The following is a 21778-nucleotide window of genomic DNA, read 5'->3' as shown; positions in this document are numbered from 1 at the left end:
CCTCCTCCCCGGCACGGACCCCCCCATCCCCCTCCCCATCTCCCATCCTCCTCCCCGGCACAGACCCGCCCGGCCCCATCCCCCTCCCCGGCACGGACCCCCAATCCACCTCCCCGGCACGGACCCCCCCATCCCCCTCCCCGGCAGGGACCTCCCATCCTCCTCCCTGGCATGGACCCCCCCCCCCATCGTCCCCCCGGCACGGACACCCCCCCCATCCCCCTCCCCGGCACGGACCCCCCATCCCCCTCCCCGGCACGGCCCCCCCATCCCCCTCCCCGGCATGGACCTCCCATCCTCCTCCCCGGCACGGACCCCCCCCCCCATCCTCCTCCCCGGCAGGGACCCCCCCCCCCATCCCCCTCCCCGGCACGGACCCACCCATCCCCCTCCCCGGCACGGACCTGCCATCCTCCTCCCCGGCACGAACCCCCCCCCCCCCATCCCCCTGCCCGGCACGGACCCCCCCATCCCCCTCCCCGGCACGGACTTCCCATCCTCCTCCCCGGCACGGACCCCCCCCATCCCCCTCCCCGGCACGGACCCCCCCCCATCCCCGGCACGGACCCTCCCCCCCATCCTCCTGCCCGGCACAGACCCCCCCCATCCCCCTCCCCGGCATGGACCCCCCCATCCCCCTCCCCGGCACGGACCCCCCCCCAACCTCCTCCCCGGCATGGATCCCCCATCCTCCTCCCCGGCACGGACCCCCCCCCAACCTCCTCCCCAGCGCGGACCCCCCCCCATCCCCCTCCCCGGCACGGACCCCCCCATCCCCCTCCCCGGCACGGACCTCCCATCCTCCTCCCCGGCACGGACCCCCCCCATACCCCTTCCAGGCACGGACACCCCCATCCCCCTCCCCTGCACGGAACCCCCCATTCCCCTCCCCGGCACGGACCCCCCCCATCCCCCTCCCCGGCATGGACCCCCCCATCCCCCTCCCCGGCACGGACCCCCCCCCCCCATCCTCCTCCCCGGCACGGACCCCCCATCCTCCTCCCCGGCACGGGCCCCCCCCCCCCCCCCCATCCTCCCCGGCACGGACCCCCCCCCCCCCAGCACGGACCCACCATCCTCCTCCCCGGCACGGACCCCCCTCCCGGCACTCCCCCGGAGCCCTGCCCACTCTAACCACCCCCCCCCCCCCGCCGCACACACACACACACACACAACCCTAGACACACCTCTCCCCACACATTCAGACTGCGGCCACGCCATCGCCTGCCCAGCGGCCAACCCCCCAGGCCGTCACTCACCTCCACGCTGGTCGGCGTGAACCTGGAGCACAGGTTCACGCCGATGAAAAGGAGGTTTGATTGGCGTCGACGTGACCGGTCATCACGTCGACGGGACTTGGGCCCATCCGGAAGGGAGAATATCGGCAGGCCCAAAATCGGCTGCCTTGCGCACACCCGTGCCATTCTCCGACATCTGCGGCGCCATTAACGCCCCGCCGACTTTTCTCCCTTCGGAGACTTCGGTAACCGGCGGGGGCGGGATTTACGGCGGCCAACGGCCATTCTCCGACCTGCTGGGGGGTCGGAGAATGACGTCCCAGGAGAGAGTAGGCCATGCTAAATTGCCCACTGTGTCCAAAAAGGTTAAGTGGGCTACAGGGATACGGAGCAGGTGTGGGCTTAGCTAGGGTGCTGTTTCCAAGGGCTGGTACAGACTCGATGGGCCGAATGGCCTCCTTTTGCACTGTAAATTCTATGTTTCTCTGATTCTATAGTAGGAAGCAGGGGAGAGCAGGGAGCAGGAGAAAGCAGGAAAGAGCAGGGAGAAGAAGAGAGCATGGAGCAGGAGAGAGCAGGAAGAAGGAAGCTGGCAAGAACAGAAAGCAGGAGAGAGAAGGAAGCAACGGCAGGCAGGAAGCAGGAGAGAGCAGGAAGTAAGAGAAAGCAGGAGGCAGGAAAGAGCAGAGAGAAGGAGAGAGCAGGGAGAAGGAGAGAGCAGGAAGCTGGGGAGAGCAGGAAGCAGGAGAGAGGAGGAAGCAGGAGAGAGCAGGAAGTAAGAGAAAGCAGGAGGCAGGAAAGAGCAGAGAGAAGGAGAGAGAGCAGGGAGAAGGAGAGAGCAGGAAGCTGGGGAGAGCAGGAAGCAGGAGAGAGCAGGAAGTAAGAGAAAGCAGGAGGCAGGAATGAGCAGAGAGAAGGAGAGAGCAGGGAGAAGGAGAGAGCAGGAAGCTGGGGAGAGCAGGAAGCTGGGGAAAGCAGGAAGCAGCTGATAGCAGGAAGCAGATGAGAGCAGGAAGCAGGAGGGAGCAGGAGACAGCAGGAAGCAGGGGAAAGGTAGGAGTAGGAGAGAGCAGGAGGTAGGGAGCACAAGAGTGGGAAGTAGGAAGTAGGAGAGAGTAAAGAGCAGGAAGCAGGAGATAGAAAGCATGAGAATAAGGAGTAGGATGCAGGAGAGAGCAGGAGGTAGGAATGAGTGGAGCCATCAACATTCCTGCCTGACGCCTGAGAATGGTTGAGTCTCATCTAAGGACACCTGAAATGGGGCTTGGGGCTCCATCTCTGCCCTGCCTCATTGTCCCTTCCACAGGATTACATAGAATGTACAGCACAGAAACAGGTCATCCAGCCCAACCAAGCCAAGCCAGTCTTTATGCTCCAGTTGAGCCTTTTCCCATCTAAACCTATCATTGCAATTCTCTTTTTCCTCCTCCCTCAGTTTCCCCTGAAATGCATCAATCATTTGCTTCAACCATTCCTTGTTGTAGCGGGTTCCACAATCTCACCGCCCTTCATTAGTAGTTTCTTCTGAATTCTTTACTGCACTAACGTCTAGGGAGGAACATTGGGCGGGATTCTCCACTCCCACGCCGAAGTGGCCGCGCCGTCGTGAATGCCGTCGAGGTTCACGATGGCGCGGAACGGTTTGGTCCCGACCGATTCAGGCCCTGACAATGGGCCAGGATCGGGGCCGCGTCATCTACCCGCGCCAGGCCTTGTCGCCCGCGTAAAAGCGGCGCCACATAGATGACGCGGCCGGCGCCGCATAACGGACGTCATCTGCGCATGCGTGGTTGCCGTCCTCTCTAAATCCGCCCCGCAAGAAGATGGGGGACGGATCTTGCGGGGCCGCGGAAGGAAGGAGGTCCTCCTTCAGAGGACACATTTGAGGTACCCCACATTTGAGGTACCCCCCGATGCAGGATCCCCCCTCGCCCCCCCGCTGGCCGCCACCCCCAGCGTTCGCGCGCTGTTCCCGACGGCAGCGACCAGGTGTGGACGGCGCCGGGGGGAACCCGCCGTTTTGGCCTGGCCGCTCGGCCCATCCTGGCCTGAGAATAGCGGGGGTGCCGGAGAATCGCCATTTTGGGTGTCTCCGCCGATTCTCCGGCCTGCGAAACTCGACCGGGCCGTTCCCGCCGCTTGGGAGAATCGCGGGAGGGCGTCGGACCATTGTCCCCGGAAATGTTGGCGGCCCAGGCGATTCTCCCAACCGGCGTGGGAGTGGAGAATCGCGCCCTCTAACTTCACCCGCTGTATTTCTGCCTTGTTCGTTTTCTTCAGGGACAGTGTTCATTTTAAAATTAATTTTCGCTTTAATATCACCTACATTGAATGTGTCATTGTGTCCATTACAAAGTGCTGTGAAAACCTTCCATTCATTTTAGTTGGAATTAAGATTTAATTTTGACCACCTGGCTTTGGGAAAGAAAGTAAGAATTCTAATTGAAGTGCTCTGATAGATGTAATTAACAAATGAACACATTTCCAGTTTAATTCTACCATACATTGTTTCATCAATGATTACATTTGTTGTAATTCCACACATCCGGAGAAATTCCAAAATGAGCCAACTCCACCGAGTGAGTCACAGATTTCTGGCTATAAATACAGCGTGCGAGGCTCAGCAGCTCAGTCACAGGCAGCAGCAGCAAGAAGATAAAAGAATCACCAAACAAGTAAAGCACAATGAACAGCAAAGATACTCTCGTTGTTCTTGCCCTCCTGGCACTGGGTGTGTTATCCATACAAGGTAAGCAATCTCTAGTTTCACAGCGTCTATACAGCATCTATAATTATATGGCTCCTTTTCCCTGCTGGCTCTGCTGCATATTGTAGATGACATTGTATAGCAAGAGGAATTCTTATCAGTATTTATTGAAACATATGCCAATTGTTCAATGTTTGTTTGACTCTTTAGACAGAAGACTTCAGGAGAGTTGGGAGTATATGTAATTAGGATGAATGGGATAAATTTTATCATGGGCTTCCGAACACAAGTATCAAGTTGCACGGCTGGTCCCAAGCTGGGACCATAATTATTCAGATCGGTTGCTTGGCTCACTGGAACAGAAAGATGATTTGCCTCACAGTGCGCCTCCTGTCAGCTGGGCCCAGCTCCCTGCTAGCTCACCAATCACTACTGTCTCCGTTTCCTCTACTGGCGGCTGGTAAAATTCAGTCCAATGAGTGAGTGTCAAAATCATTGGAAAATTGATGGAAGTTACTTAAAGAACTTTGGCACAGGGGAAATTTGAAACTTTGTTCTTTCTTCGATTAATTTGAGTGCTACCAATTATTACAACAGGAATGCAAGCCCTTCTTTCAGCTTGGGGTGTTGATTTGCTGAGGTTCCTGTTGGACTGCTTGGTATCAGAAAGGTACAGCCAGGAAAATTATTATAGAGGATAGCTAGCAGTTTAGTCCCAGGAGAGAAAGTGGGGCACTTGAGAAACACCAGTGCAAATCTGGAAATCAATCCATTTGTTTAATTTACAGCTGCATCAATTGGAAACACAGGAATGAACCTACGCTGCCAGTGTATCAAAACACATTCAAAATTCATCCACCCTAAGCACATCGAGAACATCGAAATTATACCAAGTGGTCCTCACTGTGGGAACGTCGAAATTATGTAAGTGTTTAATTCCTCTTCAGTTTCCTGTATTGAAAAAACACAGCAATTATTCTAGCTTTAAATAGGAGTTCAAGCTTCTTACAAGAGGGTGGATGGCAAATAATAAATGTCATTCTACATTTCTTTCAGTGCCACCCTTAAAAGTACGAATCGTGTGTGTCTCCATCCTGAAGCTGGCTGGGTGAAGAGAGTTATTGACAGGATGATCAAACAGTAAGTTTCAATCTGTGTAGGGTGGGGAGAAGGACGGTTTCTTTTTTCACTGTACTTTTATTTAGTTTCCCACTTTCTGTCAGATCACAATATCTAATTCTGTCCAGTCAGGTGTGGTATAAGTCAGGCCTCCCTTCATTTACTCGAACCAAACCTCCGTAAAATACTCTTGCTCATTTTCTCATCATATCATTCAGAGTGGAACGGGTGAATTGAAAACCTAGGCCCCAATGTCTCAGTGAATCAGGACACCTTGTGACTGAGCACTGGCCAGGAGAATGCCAGGGATTGTTGGTTTGTGCTGGGTTAGACAACTGAGAGCTGAAAGCGCCCAGTGTTGGTTACATAGACCCAAACCTAGTGAAGGAACGCAGTCCACACGACGGTTCCTGCTCCTCGTCACTATCCAGTGAGTGCCCCCATTACCACGGGTGATTTTGAAATGGACTCAAGGCAGGTGCAGGGTGGGAAATAATAGCCTCATAGTCAAACTGCTCAAGAACACTCCAGGAATGGACACCCAAAGGAGATACCAGAGTATATGAAACTATAGTCCCCAGGTGGAACAAGATTGTCAACACAATGCTGGGCTGAGGCTGCAGTCAATGTTGAATATGTTAGTAGATGACATGACCCCTTAGGGATGATCTTCAATCTGAATGTTTAACATTCTGATTCTATTAAATATATTATTATTTAGTATTTCATTCCGCTTCAAGTAAATGCTGTAAATATATCCAGTTAATTTCCTACCAAATATACTTTGAAAGCATTTTGTATTTCAAAAATATCCTTGTATGGCATAAACTTAATTTCTTCATTCTCTCATTTCCCATAGTTCCAAGAAGATGAATTAACCTCGCCAAAGAGAAGCTCAAAACACTGATAGAAAGTTGGGATTTTACATCTGCCTGCCTGGCTTGGTGCAGACTCGTCACAGCCAGAGGTTGAACTTAGCTTTAAGTGTTTCTGTTTATTCAACTGTTTTAGCATCTGGAACACTGAAGCATGAACATTTCCTTCAGTAATTAGGTCCCAGCGCTATGGAATAATTACTTTTCATTGTTATTCAAACAAATTCTAAACACTTGCTGCTATGTAGCAGTGTTACAGGATGTAATTACTCAATGGTGTATTGTTTAGTATGACAAATTGTCAGGAAAGTGTTTGCTATTTATGTCTATTTTATTATTGAGATATCTCTTAAAATGGTTGATTTTACTTCTGGGTTCCAAGAGTTATGTTGCATTAATAATTAAAATGGTTATTAATTTGTGATTGTTTTCCTAATAAGAATTTGGGCAGGATTCTCCGGTCCCCCAGTCTTGTGTTTCTCGGTGGCATTCCGTTCGTTGGAGGAGGGATTCTATCCTCCTGCCGCTTGTCAATTTGATTTCCCACTGGAAAGATCTATGCGAGCGGGAGTGCGTTGCTGGGAACAGTGAATGGCAGTGGCTGGAGAATTCCAGCCTTTATCTGAAGCTTTTCTCTTTAATTTATTATAATATTATTAATATGTAATGGAAAGATTGGGGCTGATCTTGTCTTGATTTATTTATTTAAAATAAACATTTTAAAAATTGGAATTGTTTTGTCTTGCTTTGCAAGTTGCCAGAATGTCCTGTTTCCTGAATAATGCAGCAAGCAACAAAAAGATAGCTGTAACCATTATTGATCCGCAGGTATAGATGACCTTTACCTGTGACACACCTTTAAGAAGTGTCCACAGGTGACCTATAGGGGACAGGACACATGGGTTTGCTGCATTGTTCATTCACATTCCCGGTGGTGGCTTTCACTGGTGTAAAACCGACGTGAGGAGCTGATCAACGTTGAAGCTTCTGGGTAGGTTTTTTAAAAATGCAGCAGGATGAATTTCCTCCGCCTTTTCGGAATACTAGCAGGGACTTTTGCTCAGAAAGGAACATTGGTCGGGGGCTGCTTCTGCCACTTCTGTGCCTTTACAACAACAACTCGCATTCTATAACACTTTTGATAGAGTTTTAAAAGTCCCAAGGCGTTTTCACAGCAGCAAAACATGGACATGGAGTGTCGCAAGGATATAGTTGGGCACATGGCCAAACGTTATGTCACCAAGATGGGCTCTAAGGAAGGTCTTAAGAGAAAGATGGAGAGGCTCAAGGAGGCCGTCGCAGAGTTTAAGGCCTATAGTCATCAATAATGGGGTATCTAAAACAAGGTCAGTCATTTAGTACAGAAAGGAGAACATTTCTTCACTCAAAGGATTGTGAATCTTTGGAATTCTCTACCCCAGGAAGCAATGGATTCTCAGCCATTAGCCAAGTAAGAGCAAGATGGAAGCCAGAGTGTCGGGCAGGCAGTGAGTTAAGGGTTATTAAGATAATGCAGGAAGGTGGAATTGAAGCTGAAGTGATCAAACATGAGTAAGGGGTATATATGCCAGGTCATTCATTCCCTTTGCAGGGGACTAGCTCATTTATTTGGCTTTGACATCACGATGAAGCAGCGGAGAGACATTTTATGGGGTTTTCCGATTTCCCCAAGCTCCCGGATGCTTTTGAGAGCGCATAAATCACAATCCTACAGCACCATCTCACCTGAGACTAGGAAGGGATTCCACTCCATGAATATGCAGCTAGTTTGTGACGGTACTCAGAGCCACCTTCATGTCAACACTCCATATCCAAGATTAACCCACCACCCCACACCCCCCCACCACAGGCCCCGAAGATTTCCAGGGGTATGGGATGCCCGGCAATAGCCGAGGTGGTTCAAACTTCCAATTGGAAATTCCCCTGCAATGTGAATTAGATAATGTGATTTAAAACCCAAACTTTGCATGGTTCTGGTGTGCTACATCCATAATTACCAAGATAAAATTAAAAACCACTTCTAGCTCCTGGGTAATTATTGTACAGTCAAGTTCCCCCCAGCGTTCGCGCGCTGGTCCCGATGGCAGCGACCAGGTGTGGACGGCGCCGGGGGGAACCCGCCGTTTTGGCCTGGCCGCTCAGCCCATCCTGGCCTGAGAATAGCGGGGGTACCAGAGAATCGCCATTTTGGGTGTCTCCGGCGATTCTCCGGCCTGCGTCCCACGGAACTTGACCGGGCCGTTCACGGCGCTTGGGAGAATCGCAGGGGGGGCGTCGGACCGGCGTCCCGGGAAATTTTGGCGGCCCAGGCGATTCTCCCAACCGGCGCGGGAGTGGAGAATCTCGCCCTTAGTTTTTCCTCCTCTGGTTGCTTAGTCAGAAATGGATGTGTAAGATTAATCATTCAGGTCAGGGAATTCCTAAACTGGCAACTGTTGATGCCCAACGTGGGACTTGCGAGGTTTATCCTCATAAAAATATTTAAAACAAGATACGAGAAAAAAAGTGTGATTCCAAAGAGAAGGCGTTTGAACCTGAACACATGGCAAATAAACAAACTGCAGGAAAAATATCTAGAGCAGCCCAAGAAATATATGAAGTAGTAAAAGCAGAGGTCCCTCAATGGGTTAACAATTTGCAGCCAGAAAGTTTTGGCATCCAGAGACTGTGCTTATTAGTCAAGCTTCGACATGAACAATCTTGGCAGCAGTTCTTGCTGTCACAAGATATCTTCCTTCGGGGAGACAGGGCTTTCTGTAGCAGCAAGTATTAGCCTGCTTGATTAATAGTAGCAGACTACCCATTCTAATTAATAGGACCCCTCAACCAAGCAAAAGTTAAGCCAGTCCTTGCAATGATCTTTGTGCCAGCTTTAACAAAATAGTTTCTTTTAAAAAAGGTTAGCTAAGAGACAGCGGACTCATAGCAGCCTATGAAAAAAAACATCTCTCAGAAGAGATAATAGGGGCTCATGGGGACCCCGGTTCCATCAACGTCAATTATTCTCAGCGGGATCCCCTCAAGGATCCCCTTAACAACCAACACTAAACAGCAGCTGTGGTGATATGCATCACCGTCAGGGCAGCACGGTAGCCTTGTGGATAGCACAATTGCTTCACAGCTCCAGGGTCCCAGGTTCGATTTCAGCTTGGGTCACTGTCTGTGCGGAGTCTGCACATCCTCCCCGTGTGAGCGTGGGTTTCCTCCGGGTGCTCCGGTTTCCTCCCACAGTCCAAAGATGTGCAGGTTAGGTGGATTGGCCATGATAAATTGCCCTTAGTGTCCAAAATTGCCCTTAGTGTTGGGTGGGGTTACTGGGTTATGGGGATAGGGTGGCGGTGTTGACCTTGGGTGGGGTGCTCTTTCCAAGAGCCGGTGCAGACTCGATGGGCCGAATGGCCTCCTTCTGCACTGTAAATTCTATGATAATCTATGACCGTCTCTAAACAAGGGGTTAATATAAATACACTACAACTAAGTAAACACTAGAGGGAGCACCGGAGATGTCATGACAGGCAGACATACAGCTAATGAACACATAGAATAGGACACAACCAATGGGCAGTCAAGACACCCAGAGGTGGCATTACCACAAGGGGGCATTACACAACCCATATAAAAGGACAGGGCACACATGCTCTGTCTCTTTCCACAGACAGACACTCAGAGAGTAGGACGGGGCAGATCAGAAGCATCACACCCACCACGTGGCTTACAGCAGACTGGTTAGTTAGACTGAGTTACTACAGCAAGATTAGCAGGAGAGTCGAACTCATAGAGAACTGTGCTAATGGTTCAATAAATCACATTGAACTTACTTCAAAGTCTGGAGTATCTTTTGGTCAAAGCTGCATCAAGTTGCAGCCTGTGTTATCCCAGAGTACATAACACATCATGGTACCAGTAGTGCCTGGTGAATCTATATAGTTCAACTCAGCAAAATCTGTGGCTGCCAGCAACAGCACCCAGGCAAGATAATCGAGATTCCGGTTCCTCAGCAGCTCAGGTACCACGACAATCTCAGTGCCAACTGGCGTGCATTCAAACAGAGATTTGAGATCTACCTGGTAGCGTCCGACCTAGATGGCGTAGCCAATGCTGAGAAGATAGATCTTCACTCACCATTGCGGGTGAAAGTGCAACAGAAATCTTCAACTCCTTCAAGTACTCCAAAGGGCAGGACAAGAGAGACTTCCAGACCAGTCCTGGACAAATTTGAAAACTACTGCGAGGTAAACACAAAGAAAATTGGTAAAACTGGCGCCTATACTCACCACGAGGCAAAGGTAGGCTTGCAGCAGGGGGGAACGGCAGTTTTGATAGGCAGCCATCTTGCGCAAGGAGCTGCACATGCGCAGTTCCCGAGAAGACACGAACCAGCAAAACAGTGTTTTGCGCATGCGCGAGAAGCCGCGCATGCGCATTTGCATTGAGAGTGCACAGATCGACTCCACAGCGAGACCACTGCATGACTCCACACAGGGAACGATGCCAGATTCCACAGAGAGAGAGTTACAAGCCTCCACAGCGAGCTCGTTGACAGACTCCACGGTGGAAGCAGCGCAAGACTCCAGAGCGCAGTACTTGCATGAACAAGACCATGAAGATCTAGCAACTTTATCTGAGCAACCAGCAGCAGACGATGCAAGTCTGCCACGCTCAAGTGCACAGCAAGACGACTATGACAGTCTACCCAGATTATTTGAGCCCCCAGAAGAAGACTCTGACAGTCTATCCAGCTCATCTAACTGACAAGAAGACACTGAAGGTCTACCCAATGTATGTGCGACGAGTGACAAAGGCTTCACAATTTCCAGACAAGATGTGCGACATCGCAGCGAGACTGACCGATCTCAGCTAGTATGTACAGAGGCACTCGACAATCAAAGTGAGGCTACAGGTGACTCCAGTGACACTACGTTAATACAAACCTCATCTACTCGAGCCTCTCCACAAGAACCTGAAATGACTCCAGACGGGGAGCATCAAGAAACCAAAGGTGATTCAGGTGAACCAGAAAGGGTTCCAGACGGGGAGCATCGACACGCCAAGGATGATACAAGTGGACCGGACATGACTCCAGACGGGGAGCGCCGAGGAATCAGAGACGGCACGCTCAATGAAACAGCAGATGCCACGAAGGACACTGACACAAGTAACTTTGTGAAGGATTCAAATTCTCCACTCGGTGTGGTCATTGAGTGCAACAAACACAACAACAAAACCTACAAAAACAACAACACAGACAACAACAAGCATGACAAAAACAACAATGCTGGAACAACAACTGGTACGACATGGTACAACTCTGCCAATGCAGGACACTGACAGCACAGCTGAAGACAATGGCAAGTGTGCAGACATACCATGGCATGATAACGCATCTTACAAATTCACATTTGCTCCACTACACAAAAGCAGACCAGCTTTGAAGGCAGCTGACATACGGCATCAATAACGCAAACACAGACCCCAGTCCAGGTCAGACAGCAAAGATGACATCAAGAATCGCTTCCACAAGCGTAAAAAAAAAGAGTCCAAATCAGACAACGAAGTGATTTGACCATTTGAACACCTCCTGATGACTTCTAGGTTACGTACATACCAGGACACTGACGGCACTTCCATAACAGCACAAGAAAGCCACTCGACCATATAAATTCATGAACTTTGGACTCATACATATTATTTGGTATTGTATAATCATCACTGTCATCATTATTTGTACATGTCATCACTTATCTACTTATTTTGTTCAATTTTCTTTAACATTGTACAGAAAATATGTAACATGTAAAAAGGGGGGATGTGGTAATATGCATCACCGTATATACACAAGGGGTTCATGTAAATACACGACAACTAAGTAAACACTAGAGGGAGCACCGGAGATTTCATGACATGCAGACATACAGCTAATGAACAGAGAGAATAGAATACGACCAATGGGCAGTGAAGCCACCCAGAGGTGGCATTACCACAAGGGGGCATTACACAACCCATATAAAAGGACAGGGCACACATGCTCTGTCTCTTTCCACAGACAGACACTTAGAGAGTGGGACGGGGCAGATCAGAAGCATCACACCCACCACGTGGCTTACAGCAGACTGGTTAGTTAGACTGAGTTACTACAGCAAGATTAACAGGAGAGTCGATCTCATAGAGAACTGTGCTAATGGTTCAATAAATCACATTGAACTTACTTCAACATCTGGAGTATCTCTTGGTCAAAGCTGCATCGAGTTGCAGACTGTGTTATCCCAGAGTACATAACACATCAGCAGCCTCCTAGAAATAGAATTCCTAATTCCAAATACTATGGTAATTAATGGGAAAATCAAGGACAGATTTCCCGAAACCCCCACCTCACCCCGCCCCCCCCACCCCCACCCCCCACCCCCACCCCCCCTCACCCCCATGACAGGGAGGAAAATGAGAATGGCCTGAATTAAACATTGACAGGTCAGCAAACTCCAGGACATGTCCAGTCTAATATGGTTAAATCTAACCAGAGAAGGAGACACCAAGATCAGACTCAACAATAGGAAATTGGAGGGCAGCACAGTGGCTCAATGGTTAACACTGCTGCCTCATGTCGCTGAGGATCCGGGTTCGATCCCAGTCCTGGGTCACTGTCCGTGTGGAGTTTCCGTGTTTGCCTATGTCTCACCCCCACAACCCAAAGATGTGCAGGGTCGATGGATTGGCCACTCTAAATTGACCCTTAATTAGAAAAATAAGAATTGGGTTCTTAAATTTATTTTTAAAAAGCAATAGGAAATTGGCATACCCAATGCAAGCCAGGAGAATTAGTACCCATATGTTAATATTAAAATCAGAGATAAAATTGGAACAGCATTAATTGACACAGGAGCAAATACCTCAATTGTAGATCCTCTTGTAAATTTTAAGTCCCGGCTGGCGGAGCCCATACAACCAATAGAAATAATTGGAACCACTGGGGCAGTCACAATGGACTCAAATTTTTTAATTGCCCCATAAAATTAGATGGAATTCAGTACAATTTAAAAACTGCGATGTTCAAATATCAGACAGCTCCTTTTGGTAAAAATGCTTTGTTACGAATAGGAGCTAAAGATTCAAAATGTTGTTTTTAATACCACTCCAGTCAATTCTGAAGCAGATGAGAGAACCAGACATATTTTGAACCAGTTTGAATATCATGCAGACAGATCTACGAAGGCAAGTTCTAACACCACTTGAACAAATACTGGGAAATCTAGCAGCAGCACAACGATCACTGTGGCCAACTGGAAATAGAACCAACCATCGAGGGGTTAATCCGTTTCCCGTTCAGGAATGAAATTGCATTTAGAAATTCATCGCAAAATCTTTTCAGCTTGAGTAATGGATATGTTGTCAGATTAACCCAAACATGGATGATATCTATCTAAGCACAGACAATTTTAATCAACTCGATCTCACAGGTTATGTTTTTAAATGGTTCTGTGATCATGGCTATTTAATCAGTCAGAACAATCTGATCTTTGCAGACAGGAAATCAGCTTCCTCTGTGTGTGAGCCACAGACACAGGCAGAGATCTGACAGATGGGTTTCGAGAAAAAGTCGCCCAACTGCGCATTAAAGTTAAAAAGCAGGATTCCCCGATCCAGCGCTGGGTTGCAGAATCGCGAGGGAGGGGCGTGAATCCCGCGGTGCGGTCGCCGCGGCACTGATCGGGGGCCGCGGAGCATTTCTCCGCGCTCGACGGGCCGAATATCCACCGAGTTCAGCCGAGTCACGCCGGCATCATTCGCATGTGGTCCTACCCTGCGGGATCTCGGCGTTCTGGCTGCGGGGGCCGTCCTGGTGAGGAGAGGGGAGATCCGACTCCGGAGGGGGCCTCCACAGTGGCCAGGCCTGTGATCGGAGGCTACCCATTGGCGAGCGGGCTAATTCCGGGGGGTCTATGTTCCTCCGCGCCGGGCCCCCGTAGGGCTCCGCCATGTTGCCCGGGGGCCGGCGAGGAGATGCAACCCACGCTCATGCGCGGACACGCGCCGGCCGTGCTGGGGCACGTATTGGCAGCTGGAGCTGAGTGAAGCACTCCAGTGCCTTGTTGGCCCCTTGTGTGGCGCAGGATCGTTGCTCCTAGCGGCCAGATGATGTCGTCGTAAACCGCTCCGGGGTTTACGACGGCGTCAACATTTCGCCCTATTATAGGAGAACCCCGCACAAAGACTTTCAATCAATTTTAGGATTAATAAATCACGATAAGGCATTCATCCCTAATTATTCTGCAAGAGCAAAACCTCTTTATGACTGATTTACACCCAAAAAAAATCCATTAATTTTCACCCATGATGACTATCAATCCCCAGGAAAATTGTTGGATGACGTACAAAAAGGCCATAAACACCATAAAAGGTCAGTTACAGCTTGTTTTTAAGATTAGAATTGAAACTAGGGCAGGGATAGCAGTAGCTTGCAATAAAGATGAAATGATTCCTCCTGGATAAGATTCTTACAATTTTACTATTAATGAACAACATTACAACGCTGTTGAAAGAACTCTGACTTTCATCCTACAAGTACTCATTAAAGTACGATCTTTACAAGGCCAGTCCTCAATTCTAATACAGACTTCAGGTGCGTCATTCTCCGACCCCCCGCCGGGTTGGAGAATGGCCGTTGGCCGCCGTGAATCCCGCCCCCGCCGAAGTCTCCGGTACCGGAGATTGGGCGGGGGCGGGAACCGGGCCGCGCCGGTTGGCGGGACCCCCCGCTGGATTCTCCGGCCCGGATGGGCCGAAGTCCCGCCCAGAAATTGCCGGTCCCGCCGACGTAAATCAAACCTGGTATTTACCGGCGGGACCAGGCGGCGTGGGCGGGCTCCGGGGTCCTGGGGGGTGGCGCGGGGCGATCTGACCCCGGGGGGTGCTCCCACGGTGGCCTGGCCCGCGATCGGGGCCCACCGATCCGCGGGCGGGCCTGTGCCGTGGGGGCACTCTTTCCCTTCCGCCTCCGCCACGGCCTCCACCATGGCGGAGGCGGAAGAGACTCTCCCCACTGCGCATGCGCGGGAAACTTTCAGCGGCCGCTGACGCTCCCGCGCATGCGCCGTATTTCCGCGCCAGCTGGCTGGGCAACAAACGTCATTTCCGCCAGCTGGCGGGGCGGATGTCCCTCCGGCGTCGGCCTAGCCCCTCAATGTTGGGGCTAGGCCGCCAAAGATGTGGAGCATTCCGCACCTTTGGGCCGGCGTGATGCCCGTCTGATTGGCGCTGTCTTTGGCGCCAGTCGGCGGACATCGCGCCGTTGGGGGAGGATTTTGCCCCTTGTCACGCTTTTTAAACGTTGAGCAGACAGCCAGAGAATGAAAGAAAAGCTACACTTATTAGATATGATAAATAGGGAGGCGCGGGCGTAGTGGTTAGCACTGCTGCCTCACGGAGCCGAGGACCCGGGTTCGTTCCTGGCCCCAGGTCACTGTCCGTATGGAGTTTGCACATTCTTCCCACATTCTCCCCGTGTCTGCGTGGGTCTCATCCCCACAACCCAAAGATGTGCAGGCTCGGTGGACAGGCCATGCTCAATTGCTTCTTAATTAAAGAAAAAGGACTTGTGGTAAATGGCTGACATTACTTCAGGACCTTACACTAGAGTGGGAAGTTGTTCCTGAACAATTTAATTTGCAATCCCTTCCTCAAATGCAAGATGGGGACCCCGAAGTAGAAAGAGACAATAACCCCCCACCCCCCCAACACAATCTCACAGACTACAAAGGATTGTGATGGCTCTGCAATGAAAATACTCCAGCCAGATGGATTAATGAAATCCTCTGCAGATATAGGACTAATGAAAGGACAATTTCGGGAATCCAGATATATACCCAATCAAACCATAGCAATCCCCTTGGGACCCCATACTGCACAATATGCAGAAGCAATGGCATTAAAAGAAACCATGCAATGGGCAGACTCAAGAACAGCTTCTTCCCTGCTGCCATCAGACTTTTGAATGGACCTACCTCATATTAAGTTGAACTTTTCTCTACACCCTAGCTATGACTGTAACATTACATTCTGCAGTCCCTCCTTCCTTCCCTATGTACGGTATGTGTCGTCTGTATGGCATGCAAGAGACAATACTTTTCATTGTATACTAATATATGTGACAACAATAAATCAAATCAAAATCAAATCTAAATACACAGAACTTGTATGGACAAATTCTGTGAGAAACACATATGAGAGAGATCTCCCTATATGGGAAAGAACTAAATGGAAGATAGAAATAAGATGATTAATCATAAGTCCATATGGCAAACAGTTGCTGTATTGAGAACAGTAAAGCCAAACATATAGGTATTACATGTCCGTGGACTCACCAATAGCCAACAGTACAACTATGGAAGTAACTTAGCAGATGAACAGGCAAACACGCTGTAGGAATGGACCTAACTGAGGTTAGGAAGGCCAGGGTCAATGTCATAACTAGGCAACAAGTAGCAGAGAATCAAAATGAAGAGCTACACATACTGCTGGACTCAAGTAAAGAAAATGCGTCTGGTTACCTGCTAAAGTATCTCTACAAAACAAATCAAGAAGGGAAGGTTATTGACATAAAGGCCCAAAAAATCAGACCGAGTGGTCCCTCCTAAAACAAAACGATTGGGACTAATAAGTGAAGCTCATCAAAGTTCAGGTCATCTCCATGGAGGTGCCCAAGCAACATGTGCACTACTGGTGGCTATATATGTTAATTGATCGTAAATAATTTGTTGCAAATTGCAAAGAATGTCTCCTCCATAACAAAGAAGCAGTCAAGAGACCAGATGAACGAATGGTAAAATGGCAAATTGATTATATTGGACCATTTACCCTTCCTTGGGTAACAAATCTTATGGGCAAAAGAACCAATACGTCTTGGTAGTGGTAGATTGTACTGTGTTTACTTGGTTCGTCCCCATCATCCATTGTTCAGCACTCGCAACACCCATAACTCTCCCTAACTTACTGTTCCCTATTACAGTATTTCCAGCCTGTACACATGCAGATCGAGGCTTGGCCTTCATTGGTAAGGACTTTGAGTTCATGTGCGAACGATCAGTACTCTATACCACCCCAGAGTCAAACTCAATCAGTAGGATGTGGAGGGCAGGCATCAAAAAAGTTAAAATATGTCTTGCAAACTGATAATGAGCAAGGGATCAAAGTGGGCTATCCTGGTACCCAAAGTTCAAATGTGTTTTCATAACATGCCTTTAGCTAAGTTGGCCATGTGCCAGAATATAACACAACATCGATGAATTTATGGGATACACATGAAAGCACAATGGGCTAAACAGCTGGCTTGTAATGCAGAACAATGCCAGCAGCATGGGTTCAATTCCCGTACCGGCCTCCCCGAACTGGCGCCAGAATGTGGCGACTAGGGGCTTTTCACAGTAACTTCATCAAAGCCTACTTGTGACAATAAGCGATTATTATCATCCCAACATGCACCAATACCCCTTCCAGAGCCTGACTCAGAACTCATTAGAGAACTGATGTCACGAATGTCTGAAACCCCTGAATTAGAAATTCCACACAAAATTAATAATGAATCAACAGTAAATGAAAAAAATCGAAAGGTATCCTCAAGAGGGTAACTGAAGAGCTCGTCACAATTAATCAGGTCAAAGATCAACCTTTACAGGCATCCAATTGCAGCCAGTTTGCCCCACTAGCAGAGGGATAGCTCAGTTATCACAGAACACACCTCTGTGGAAATAGACTTTGGGAACTCAATTCCACCACTGGCACCTGGCGAATTAAACTCTGAAAAGCCACCTGGGAGGCGTGGGACATGCCCTATCCTGGGAAAATGGCTCAGTAAAAAAGGATGTCAAGGTTTTTATTGCTGGTGTACGATAACTGTATTATCATCCTTGAATCACAGCCTTATTTGTATGGACAATAGTGATCGTGATAGGGAACTAAACCCTCCAACAAACAGTTTTAATAGGTGAAGAACTACAAGCCCTGGGACAACTGCCTTTGGGCCAATCATGGATGGCACGGTAGCACAGTGGTTAGTACTATTGCTTCACAGCGCCAGGGTCCCAGGTTCAATTCCTTGCTTGGGTCACTGTCTGTGCGGAGTTTGCACGTTCTCCCCGTGTCTGCAAGGGTTTCCTCCGGGTGCTCCGGTTTCCTCCCACAAGTCCCGAACGACGCGCTGTTAGGTTAATTGGACATTCTGAATTCTCCCTCTGTGTACCTGAACAGGCGCCGGAATGTGGCGACTAGGGGCTTTTCACAGTAACTTCCATTGCATTGTTAATGTAAGCCTACTTGTGACACTAATAAAGATTATTATAACATTCTATACAACATTCTATACCTCACAACCCAACTATTCCAAATTTTCCATTCCCGGCGGAAATGTATGAACATCAGTCTTAGAACTAACTTGTCTTTCACCAGGAAAGGTTCTAATTCTGCAAAATATAATTGTAAATTCAGGAAAAATTGATAGGCAATCACCAAATAGTTTCCCATGCTAGACAATTTTTTCTACTGAAGGAATTAGAAGAAATGATCAAGGTTCTAAAAACATTTCCCCCAGAAATAATCTATGATATGATGGGCCGTTCTTACAGATCCTGAGGAACACCTCTTGGATCGGTATGACATTGTTATTTCAGAGAATGGACAGGAATTGAAAAGATAGAGTCATATCTTGGCTCTCACTTTAAATTCTGTCATGGTACACCCGTACTAGGTGACCATAATGGTTATATCATAAGACACAATTCCTCATCAATCTCTATCATCACAACTTAATATATGCTTGCACAATACCATCTTGGCATCACGTGCTGTATGGAATAGCACCTTCAGAATTTAAATTTAAAAAAACAAACATACTCCAAAGTCCAGGCAAGGTTACCATGGCATGTTCTTCTCTACCATATGACACCTGGTATTATCAATCAGGAGACCCAGATAAAGCATGGGAAGACAAAACGTCACTATGCCTCGATCACTGTGGTCAGGAAACAAATGGCACATTTCGATGGGAAAACTCAAAAGAGAATATTATTCTTCCTGGCTATTCTTCCAGTCAAGATAAACCAAAAGAGTAGCAATAACAGCAGCCAACGAAATGGGACACCCTCATGTCTCTGTTCCTCATACTGGGACCAAAACAGACACGCATCCTATCCGTCTAAATTCATTTACCCTAAATCCCGCTAATAGTATTTAGAATAAATTAAACTATGAGAGTCATTGTTATACTAATAAGTTTGACTCGATTAACTTGACTAGACCCTCGAATCGATATTCAAGTATTCTGTAAGTATCGAAGGACACTCAATAGCTGTCACTGTGACGCACCCGGGTGGCAAACTAGCGAAGATACTCGGCACCTGGCCTGGGCATATAATAACTTTTCCATTTACTATTGGAAACCTGCTAATGATTCTAGTTGCACCATCACAGCTGCCCACTCCATAAAATGGTATTTAAAACAGAAGCCCTCGATAAAGGGGCAGATTTGTTCAAAACCCTTCTCATATTACCCCCTGAACTAATCTATAGAAGTCTTAAGGTCAATTATACCAATCAACTGTGAGGATGCTTACATTGCTAAGCTAACTGTGGAAATAGTACCTCAGCAACCACCAGTACACAGAAATCTTCTCTGATTACTCTACTTGAGGCTCCACCACCCTATAGGGGCATAATGAGAAATTACACTTGGCAGAAGTTATTACCCCTGCATGAAAGAAAACAAGTACAACGGACCAGATTCTCTGATTCTGTGGCTAAGTGTGGAGGACACGTGGCGTTTTATATGGAAAAAAATCAGTGGCGCACCCTCATCGATGCTGCAACTGGTGAGGGACTACAGCCGCGCCATGCAAAACTCTAGGCATCCACTAAATAGATGGACGGAGAATGGCATGTGCACAGCGAAGACTGCAGTGGTCGCGCTATAAAACATGGCGCCGCCGTGCGTGGACCAGACCTGCCAGATAGTGTTCCCCTGGACACACCCTGGCCACACCCCGCCAGTCCCCACAACCCTCGCAGAAGCCCCCCCGCCAGCCAGCAGCACGGCTCCCGCCCGTCGAAATCCCGGCCCATCGGGAGCAGATCATCAGGGGAGGGCCGCCAGGTGACGCACTGAGCCCATCCCCACGACGTGCGGCGCGCGACACGATGACGCCGTATCGGAGGGGGCGGAGCATACGAAACCTGCATCAAATAGGCACTGCCCCCAATTTCGCCGTAAAATGGGATTCTCCGCCCGATCACCAATGACAAAATTGGCATCGGGGAACGAAGAATCTCGCCCAACGTATTTGTTATCATGAACCGCCTGTAAAAGACAGACACTGATGAGTGTACAGTTAAAAGGCACAAAACATTTAACCTCAGCCACCTCTTCACTCGTACAAACTTTAGGAATTTTCTCCCAGTGGTTAAGTGAGATCGCTTTGGATCTACAAAACATATCTTCCTCTGTCTCTATAATAACGAGTCTGACAATTGATTCACCTGTGCTGCTTCAAGATCAAACATCGGCAAACATTAAGGCTAAGTATGTAGCTGAGTTAATTTAAAACACCCTACACCAAATAGTCAAAGGAGAATTTCCAGATCCTCTTGTTTCCACCATCTTTAAATATCTCTCTCCTATTCAGCAGTTAAAGGCGCTGCAGAAATCCACTTCTAGAGTTATGTTACTCAGAGTGGGAAAAATTGAACAATGCAAACCAGACAGAATCGATACCCTGTGGTGGATTCGAGTATTGAGAATTTCTTTAATAGTGTCCGTGCCAAATATATAACCAGACCGGTGTTATTTCCGACTGTAAAACTGTGTCCATTTCGGACAAATTGCTTCCACATGAAATTGAAAAGTCCATGTATGAGTTCACGCTCCGTTCACTGTACTTGATCTGGCTGGACTGAATAGAACTTCCTTGTAGCCATTGGAATATTTTTCCGGTAACATGTGTATAGGGACAACCCTATATCTATGCTTTGATTGGCAAAAACACCATGATTGTAGGAATAAGTTCATAAGATATAGGAGCAGAATTAGGCCATTTGGCACATCGAGTCTGCTCTGCTACTCGATCATGGCTGACCTCATCCTGGCCTTGACTTCATCGTCCTGCCTGTTGTGTTCTGTGATCCCGCCGTTGTAATGAGGTACACAGAACATCTAGTTGTTTAACTAGAATGATGATTTATTAACAAACACATGGAAAGATAACTAACAGACTATACTATCGCCTGGATCTATTTTCCAGGTCTTCCATTTTTCTTCGCAGATCCTTGTTAGTGCCCATCACCTTCCGCATCTCCTTCCCCATCGAGGCAAGTTGATCACCGTGCTGCAATAACGTCTCCTCCACTTCCTTCAGCGCCTCCCCTTGCTCTCGCACCTCCGCCACTGCGCTCGCCACCTCCGTCCTCACCGGGGAAACCGCCTCCTCCACCAGCACACTCAAAACCTCCCTCATCTCGGGCAAAATTCTCCGTTATCGGCGCAAAAAACGGCGCAAATCCGACTTGCGTCACGTCGGAAAATTGGGTCGAAAGTCTTCGCCCCGAAATGGTCTAGCAGCGACGTAACGGGATCCGCGCTTGCGCACGTGGTTCACGCCGTGCAGCGTCATACGCGCCGCACAGCGTGACGGCTCATAAGGCCGCGCTGCTCCCCCCCACCCGACCGGAACACCCGACCGGAACACCCGACTGGATCGCTGGCCGCCGCTCAGCCCCAAGGTTCGAGTCACGGGATGTGGAGGCGCTCCTGGACGCGGTGGAGCAGAGGAGGGACGCCCTGTATCCCGGGCACGGCCGCAGAG

The 21778-nt window shown here is 48.9% G+C and overlaps 1 protein-coding gene across 1 annotated transcript; it reads left to right on the top strand.

Annotated features, from left to right (window-relative positions):
- The first annotated feature begins 3836 nt into the window (after positions 1-3836).
- On the top strand, positions 3837-6671 carry LOC140408483 (interleukin-8-like). The gene is made up of 4 exons (XM_072495736.1): positions 3837-3987; positions 4734-4869; positions 5002-5085; positions 5924-6671. The coding sequence occupies exons 1-4, from the start codon at positions 3924-3926 to the stop codon at positions 5940-5942; spliced, it is 303 nt and encodes a 100-aa protein (XP_072351837.1). The 5' UTR covers positions 3837-3923; the 3' UTR covers positions 5943-6671.
- The last annotated feature ends 15107 nt before the right edge of the window (positions 6672-21778 follow it).

The sequence above is a fragment of the Scyliorhinus torazame genome, chromosome 3, assembly GCF_047496885.1.
Source record: "Scyliorhinus torazame isolate Kashiwa2021f chromosome 3, sScyTor2.1, whole genome shotgun sequence".
NCBI lineage: Eukaryota > Metazoa > Chordata > Chondrichthyes > Carcharhiniformes > Scyliorhinidae > Scyliorhinus > Scyliorhinus torazame.
Note: the sequence above shows the minus strand (reverse complement) of the source record. Positions and strands in the feature narration are given on the sequence as shown.